Below are 8,832 nucleotides of genomic sequence, written 5' to 3'. Positions count from 1 at the left end.
AATCAAGTTATAGTATAAAAAGTTATCGATCCCACGAGGAAGGTGTTTGTAGGAAATTACTAGAATCGGTTCGTATGTTGTGTGCGTAACAATTAGGAATGATGATAGATGTGACTGTGGAGAGATGGAGAGAATGTGAATGATTGTGTGTAAAAAATGATATTGAGAGTGATAGATAAAGAATAAATAAAATCACAAGGAAAGAAAAAAAAAATGAAGGAAATAAAAATCAAGAAAATAAAAGAAAAGGAAAAAATAAAGAAAGAAAAGAACGAGGGTTCAATTAAAGATATGAGGAATCTAGAATTGAACCCACCTCAAAAGAAAGGACAATTCCCTAGAGGCACTACAACAAAACTGTTTTTTTATAGCGTTGAATGATACCGTTTATGTTGTAAGTGCTATAGATAATATGTGCCTTATTTTTTGATAGCTTGTGAAAAATTTTAAACGTTATATTGATCACAATTTTTTTTTCCTGACGCGTTGAAAACTTAAACGGGAGACTGAAAATTAAAACAGGGGCATTCAAACTAAACTAAACCCTCAAGTGGCCCGCCCCCGCAGCTAGCCCTAAATTTTATTCCCCCTAAATTATTTCGATCCCTCTCCCTTAGATTTTTGCAATTCGTTCCCTCCCTCATTCTCTCTCGCCAAAACTAGCCAGCAGCGCCGCTCTCCTCCTCTCATCCTCGTTCGAGCTCTCTCGCCGCCTCCCTCCTTGTCTCGTTGCCAAAACCAGGGCCGCCCTCACTCCCTCTCTCGTCGCCAAAACCATCGCCGCCCTCCTCCTAGGGATCTCGAGATGGAATCGTCCAAGATTACAGAGTCTCCGGTTGATAAACGATGTGAATCTGTGGCGGCGGCGAATAGGGTTCAGAAAGTCTACAGGAGTTATCAAACCCAGCGCAGGTAGGCAGACTCCGCTGTGGTCGTGGAGGAGCTCTGGTAAGTTAAAGATCGGATTTTTATTTTTTTTTTATTTTTATTTTTTTCTTTGTAAATATGTGGCTAATTATGGGTATTTCCCCCCTTTTTTGTTGATTATGGAAATAGGTGGCAAGTGTTGGATTTTGCTAGGCTTAATCTAAGTACGGTTTCTTTCTTCAATTTCTTGAAGCCGGAATCGGCTGTTTCGAGTTGGAATCGTATTAGTCTGAATGCTTCCAAGGTTCTTTTTTCTTTTTTATTCTTATTTTTCGTCTCAATTTTTTTATGCAAGTAATTATTTTAAATGTAAATGATTAATTATTTGCCTGTTGTAGGTTGGACTGGGTTTGTCAAAAGATTCCAAAGCCCTGAAGATCGCGTTTCAGCACTGGATTGAAGCTGTAAGTTTCTTTGAATAGAAAAAAAATTATCTTTTTTTAATTTCAGTGATAGTCTTTAAATTTTTTTTATTCAAATATTGAACTGGTGATTTAACTAATTTTATAAATTGTTTCTAATAGATTGATCCAAGGCATCGCTATGGGCATAATCTGCACATGTACTACGATAAATGGTGTGAAAGTGATGCTGGTCAGCCATTCTTTTACTGGTAATCTCCTAATTTTTTAATTTTTTGCTCAAATTATTCAATGGTAATACTTGTATCATTAGTGTGAAATATTTTGGCCTATGTACCTTGTGAGCTTTCCAAATTAAACCTTTTTCACATCAAGGCATACATTTGTGAGTCCAGCGTGAGTTTTTCTGTAAAGTCTTCTCTTTGTGGTCAAGTTGCGTCCCTTTTTTATTTCTGAGATCAACTAGTTGTACTGTTGTCCTCAGAAAAAAGCAATGCTTTGATTGTTTTAAGCAAGGCGGGTGCTTTTAGGGATGTTTTAATATGATTATGTAAGTGCTTTTACCTTTTTTCTCGACTTAGGATTTGATTATTTACTAATATAGAAGGATAAAGTTTGGTAGTCCTGGATCTAGGCACGCTTGCCCTTTCAATGTGGCCCTCAGTGTTTGGTTATTTTGGTCTCCTTTTGCAGCTGTTTTCCGGCTGGCTTTGCTCGCCACTCCTCCGGCGCTGCTGCCTTTTATCCTCTACATTGAAAGGTAAGGCCATATCGTATCTTTTGTGTGCGTGCGCGTGTTGCTTTTCTCTGATGATTATGCCTTTATATTAAAAAGCAAGGCCTCTTGTAATTTTCTTGTAACTTTTGTGTAACATAGTGGTTTGAGTTATCGTGCATATTTCTTTGCAGCTTGGTTATAGGGATTTTCTGCAGTCCCCATTGCAGGTAAATGTATTTGTTATGTTTTCCTTTTTCGTCTTCAATATCAACAGGATCTATTTCAAACTGATAGCTGCAAGTGTAATGATATTGTTTACATATTGTTTCTTTTCATAGCCTCTCATGGATAATTTGGAGGCTCAAACTTATGAGACATTCGAGAAAGGCACAATGAAGTATACACAGGTTTGTTTCCATGCTATTATTATAAGTTCCCGAGCCTTAGTACATATGATGTGTGCTTGCATTCTGTCATGGTCGGTCAACTTTAGCGATACCTGCCACCGAATCTCACCCTAAAAGAGTAGGAAGAAAATTGGCACAGGAGTGAACAGCTACCAAAAATGTATATAGTTTATAGTTATGCTTATATATAAAGTTTTTTCCTGCTTCTGGAACAATGCGGTCACAGAAGTTTGCTAATTCTTTGTGGTCTCTGCTGATGCTAAAGTGTATTTATTATTTTCAATATGCAATCTGGACGGACCTTTCTTGGGTGATAATGTGCTTATATTCAATTTATAGCATACAGTATGTTGCTTATTCTTAGGATTTAGGCATATGTTAGACATCATGGAAAATTCATATCTCAGTCCTGCTGTTAAATATTAATTTTATGTTTTAAATCATTATTTTCTTATATTATAGTTTACTTGCAGTCAGTATTAGCTTGCAATCAATAGTTATGTCCCATGATTTACTTGTGCAGTATCAGCGGGCAGTTAGTAAAGCTTTGCTTGATAGGGTTCCAGATGAAGAAGCTTCAACATCGAGGACGGTAAGACAGGGATCAAGTGTTTAATGGCAATATTACCGTATACATTCTTATTCATACTGTTTATCTGTATTAGTTACAGTCGACTGTAACATTTACAATTCCTAGCTTCCTATGTATTCCTAGCAGTTGACAAGTTTCCTTCCCTTTTGCAAGAAAGGTGTTGATGGTTGTTGGAGCTGGAAGAGGGCCCTTTGTCAGGGCATCACTGCAGGTTTCTATTCCTCTCTATATGTTTATATCACTAGTAGAAAATCACGTATTCTGGACGGAATATTCTAGACGGAATTTTTTCCGTCTAGAATGTATTAAACTAGACGGAAATTTTCCGTCTAGAATAAAGCATTCTAGACGGAAATTTCCGTCTAGAATAGTATCCTAGACGGTTTTTTTATTTTTTATTTTTTTAAAAATAACCAGGTATTCTAGACGGAAATTTCCGTCTAGGATACTCATCCTAGACGGAAATTTCCGTCTAGGATTACTCATCCTAGACGGAAATTTCCGTCTAGAATAACCGCCCATTTAAAAAAATTTAACCCGTCAAAAAAATTAACCGCCCTCCCCCTTCCCCCCCAAAATGGAAAATTTTATCCCAAAATCCGCCTCCTATTCTCACCCCACCTCAAATCCCTCCCCAAATCTGACCTCCCTCCGGTGCTCGACTCGATCCTCTCAGATCCCGACGCCAAATCCCTCGACCTCCTCCCCCACCCTGTAAACCAAAGCACGGCCGATCTCGTAATCGATGAGATTCGATCGATCGACTGGTCGAGGGCGATCCTTTTGAAGATCGTGCCGTTGATTAAGGACTTCCATGGGGTTCCCAGCGCTAGGGTTTTGGAATTGGTTGACGAAGTGTTTGATGGGATGGGAAAGGTTGAGATCCAGGATTTGCCGGCGTTGGTGTACCAGTTGCTGGTTTTGGCGTCGAAGAGGGTGAGCAGGAGGGAGATTGTGAAGGGGATTTTAGGGTTTTCGAGGGGTTGAAGGGGCAGGGGAGGATTGTGAGGGAGGTGGAGGGGACGGTGCTGATGCATGTGAACTTCGCGGTGAAGCAGGATTTGTCGCTGGGGAACGAGGTGATTGGGATTGTGAAGTCGGATTTTGGGGGTGATTAATCATTTTGTGGTTGCTGTGGTTCTTTCCATTGCGAGGGTTAGGAAGTCTAGTAGCTCAGGCTCGAGTCGGGTACTTAAATTAAAGCTTTGGACGTATTTTTAAAGGATTGTTATTATTATTATGAAATTTTATATGGGAAACTATTTTTTGATTTTGTGAAGAAGCTCATGTGAATTTTCGAATCAGGGGCTTGGATTTGTGCCTGTGGCTTGGTTAGTGACATGATTCTCGTCAATTTAAGTGTATGACATTGTCTTCTTTTGTAGAATTGTAAGTTTTGTGTTATTATAATTTTAGGGGCAAATATGTGCATAATGTAGCTAGGGGGTCAATTAGAAATATGTGTGCATATGTTGGTTCTATTTTTATATATTTGGTTTATTTATTGTCCTTTCTCTATATATATGTGTGCATATGTTGGTGTCTTTCAATGAGGAGGACGAAATAATCAGTCTTTTAATTTTGCAAAACTAAAGGCGGTTCAAGTTTAAATCAGTAAATCAATAATAGACTTGGAGTTTGTTCTTGGCAAATTATTGTGCAAAGTTCAAGGAGCTTGGTGAACTTAAGCGTGAACTGAAGGCGGGCATGGTGATACTTTAACTTCTAAATAATAATTGAATTCTCTGTTTTTTTAATCCTCTCTCTCTCCCTCTCTCTCTCTCTCTCTTGAATTCTCTGTATTTTTTAAATTTTTACTTAGATTATTTTGTTATAATGTTTAGGTTCGTGAAAAGAAATGCCTCGTCATTGATCCGAAGCTCGCGGGTTCGTTCTCACTATTGATTCAGACCTAACTCCTCAAGGTGTGTCAATTGTATTGTTTAGTTTTTTTTAGCTTTAGGTCTAATATTAATTACTCAAAGGACTTGATTGTTTGACAATAGAAAAAAGAGAAATCATCATTAGTATCTATGTTTTCCTGTTATTGATTCAGATTGGGATTTTTTATGTTGAAAAGGGTTTGCATAAGAATTAACCGAAATAATTTCCTAGTTAAGGTACCTACAAGGCTACAAGCAATGGCATTGTTATGAGGCATGCTTACTATCTTAGTATATGCTTTTCAATGAGGAACAAGTTGGATAATTTTGTATTCATTCTGTCTAACTAATTCATTATGTACTTATGTCTATTGTGTAGAACTGTGATACTTATGTTGCGTGAACTTGCAGGTTCTTAGAAATAAGCCAGATTATCATCGGATATCACAAGCAGGGGATGAGAGGATAGAACAATGTAAAAAGATTGTAAATATATATCCTTTCGTTTCAATTGTAAATAAATATGTCAACAATTTATGTATCGCATCCATTCAATACCGAGCTTTGGCTGATAATTTATGTATCTGTAAAAGTTTGTAAACAATAGCATAGCATCCTAGACGGAAATTCCGTCTAGGATGCTCAAAATCCGTCTAGGATACTTTGTTTTCTTTTTAAAAAATTAAAAAACATTTTGCGGGGACTGTAGCATAGCATCCTAGACGGAAATTCCGTCTAGGATGCTCAAAATCCGTCTAGGATACTTTGTTTTCTTTTTAAAAAATTAAAAAACATTTTGCGGGGAAATTTCCGTCTAGGATGATTATTCTAGACGGAAATTTTCGTCTAGGATACCCATCCTAGACGGAATTTTTTTCCGTCTAGGATAAATTATTCTAGACGGAATTTCCGTCTAGAATAATCCGTCTAGGATGTATTCTAGACGGTTTTGAATTCCGTCTAGAATATTCCGTCTAGGATGTATTCTAGACGGAATTTCCGTCTAGAATACTACATACTAGACGGAAATAAACTAGACGCGTATTCTAGACGGAATTCCGTCTAGAATACGCATCCTAGACGGAATTCTGAGTATCCTAGACGGAATTTTCCGTCTAGGATGCCTCATTTTTTAACAGTGTATCTGTCTTTAGCTTTCCTCTGTGTAATATAGTAACTAGTGAAATATAGTATAATACGATGAAATGGAGCTCTTAGCAAATAAATATCACCTTGAAATGCGTATGACGTGAAAAACTTTACTTAAAGGCTTGATTTGATGGATACATGATTTAATTTCACTATATCTTGTCTTCTTTTTTTACTTTTCTCACTTGATATGGCTGCTATTGCAGGCTGCTGAAGAGACCGGCAGAAAACTGAAGGTTTATGCCGTAGAAAAAAATCTGAATGCAGTGGTGACGCTCCATGTAAGTTCTAATTGCTGATTTAGCTAATATTGAGAAAAGCACATGATAGTTTCTTAATGACAGAGTTTGATCAGGATGGAAGGATGGGATAATATGGTTACTATAATTTCTAGTGACATGCGTTGTTGGGATGCCCCAGAGAAGGCTGATATATTGGTAAGGCTACCTACCAGATCTGTATTATATCCAGTTGTTTGATTTATAGTTACTTTTGTCACATGTATGACTTATATTGTGCATAGGTTAGCGAGTTATTGGGCTCCTTTGGTGATAATGAGCTATCCCTAGAGTGTCTTGACAGAGCACAAAGGTTTCTGAAGCCAGACGACATATCTATTCCTTCATCGTACGTCCTAGCCTTCTAAAGTCCAGCAATTTTAGTTACAAATTTTGAGATTAGATTGTATTTCATTGATGAAACTGATAAGCAGATTATATATCTTCCTTCAGATATACCAGTTTTATCCAACCAGTAACTGCTTTAAAGCTATACAATAATGTATGCCTTCTATAAATGCAGAACTTTTTTTTATTTTACATGTTATGTAAGTCTACCTATTTAATTGTTGATTGCTTTTACAGGTAAAATCACATAAAGACCTTGCACACTTTGAAACAGCTTATGTTGTGAAATTGTATAGGGTAGCCAGGCTTGCTCCTTCTAAATCTGTGAGTGTCTGCCTTTATATGGATTATTGTTTGCATATTTTTGTTGAGTCCTCTTGTTTCAATAATTCAACAACAATTTTTTTAATTATATATTATCATACTTTCAGTTACTTGATTCATTTTGGTTTTGTGTTTGCTGAATGATATTTATATTTTGATTACTGTGGATTATGATTAGGTATTCACATTTACCCACCCAGAATATTCTGATAATAAGAGCAATCAAAGATACAAGAAGTTGCATTTTGAAATACCTGCAGATACTGGATCAGCTTTGGTGCACGGTATGCTTGCTAAGAAACATTGTTATTTTTAAATCATTTATTTACTTGGCTCTAATATCAAAGTACATATCACTCAATTTGCATAGGTTTCTTTGTTTCTGCAAATTGTTTTTGCAAAATCAAGAATAATTATACCAATTTAGCTTTATTTGAAAACCTTAATACGAGAAGTAGAAATGTCTAGCAAAATCAAGAATAATTATACCAATTTAGCTTTATTTGAAAACCTTAATACGAGAAGTAGAAATGTCTAGTGGTTTTGCGTATAATAACCTTAATTTAGCTTTATTTGAAAACCTTAATACGAGAAGTAGAAATGTCTAGTGGTTTTGCGTATAATAACCTTAGCTAAAGTTTTTATCCTGGAAAATTTAGCATTTGAAGGGGGAAAAGGAAAGAAAATATTATATTGACCTGATAAATGGGTTACATTGGTTGATTAACATAATTATTTCTGTTATCAACTCATTTATTAAGGTGGTTAGGTTCAATTCTTATACAATTGGGTCATCTCAACATGACCCAACTAGAAAATGGCGAAACTTACCAGCTCTATAGCGTGATCTATGATATGTAGTTAGCATGAAATGTCCTCATTATGTTAGTGCTAATGATATCAATAAAAATTTTGTTTTCTGCAGGATTTGCGGGTTACTTCGACGCTGTCCTATATAAAGATGTCCATCTTGGTATCGAACCAACTACGACAACACCAAATATGTTTAGCTGGTAATGCTTCGTGAATCTCATTAGCAAATATCTTCATATATCTTCCATAAAAACATCACCTATTTGTCGATAAAAGTTGTTATGCTTTGAAAAGCTGGTAAGTTATACATAATTGGTGACTACTTTAAATGCTGTTGTGGTCTAGAAAGTGCCAAAACTTCCTCATGCATGACTTTTTATTACATACTGCTCTTGATGTGGAATTATTAATAATTGTTTGTTACAGTTCCCCTAATTAAATAAAACAGATGGGACTGTTGTTTATATTTTGATTGTTGATTTCTATTTTTAGTCCAGATCTTCATGGCTCTAGGATTTCTAATTATTGGTGCTATTGTTTTCTGTTTTGTGTCCATATATTCACGGCTCTAGGATCTCATTATTGGTGTTGTTAATTTATGTTTTTGCAGCAGTACTAGTACTCAATTGCTGAAGAAGATGAGTCTCCCAAGTCATATGTAATGCAGCAAAGTTAGTTTTTGTTGTTCTATATACTATGGTTAATTTCTTATACTCCATGTTGGATTATCCAAAGACTAGTATTTGTTTTTGGCATATTTGTGTTGACTCTTCTTGTATGCTACAACTTGGTTATGTATCAGTTTGAACCTTTAAATAACATATTTGCTTTTATGGTTGTCATAATTGGAAGCTATTTCTAGTTCAACCTCAAAGGTTTATAGGCACAACTGAAAAACTATAAGAAGTGAAAACAATTGTTGAAATGCTATTAAAAGAAGAAAGATAGCATTCGCTGAAACGTCATTGTAGTAACTCAAACGCTATCAAATGTAAGACAATAGCAGCGTTGAAATGCTATGAATGAAAACT

The 8,832-nt window shown here is 35.9% G+C and overlaps 1 protein-coding gene across 8 annotated transcripts; it reads left to right on the top strand.

The window, feature by feature from the left end:
• LOC109838030 (protein arginine N-methyltransferase 5-like) lies at nt 543-8,602 on the top strand. Of its 8 annotated transcripts, XM_020406446.1 has the most exons (18): nt 543-948; nt 1,057-1,171; nt 1,266-1,331; nt 1,452-1,540; nt 1,774-1,839; nt 1,983-2,049; nt 2,199-2,234; nt 2,346-2,414; nt 2,938-3,006; nt 3,164-3,217; nt 6,245-6,319; nt 6,383-6,475; nt 6,562-6,665; nt 6,770-6,818; nt 6,902-6,988; nt 7,167-7,272; nt 7,914-8,001; nt 8,412-8,602. In XM_020406446.1, the coding sequence occupies exons 8-18, from the start codon at nt 2,352-2,354 to the stop codon at nt 8,461-8,463; spliced, it is 840 nt and encodes a 279-aa protein (XP_020262035.1). In that variant the 5' UTR covers nt 543-948; nt 1,057-1,171; nt 1,266-1,331; nt 1,452-1,540; nt 1,774-1,839; nt 1,983-2,049; nt 2,199-2,234; nt 2,346-2,351; the 3' UTR covers nt 8,464-8,602. The 8 variants fall into 8 exon arrangements, with proteins under 8 accessions (XP_020262035.1, XP_020262036.1, XP_020262034.1 ...); XM_020406447.1 differs by lacking the exon at nt 1,774-1,839 and having other exon boundaries at nt 2,944-3,006; XM_020406445.1 differs by lacking the exon at nt 1,774-1,839.

This window comes from Asparagus officinalis, chromosome 4, assembly GCF_001876935.1.
Source record: "Asparagus officinalis chromosome 4, Aspof.V1, whole genome shotgun sequence".
NCBI classification, from domain to species: domain Eukaryota; kingdom Viridiplantae; phylum Streptophyta; class Magnoliopsida; order Asparagales; family Asparagaceae; genus Asparagus; species Asparagus officinalis.
This window is presented reverse-complemented; position numbering and strand designations above follow the sequence as displayed.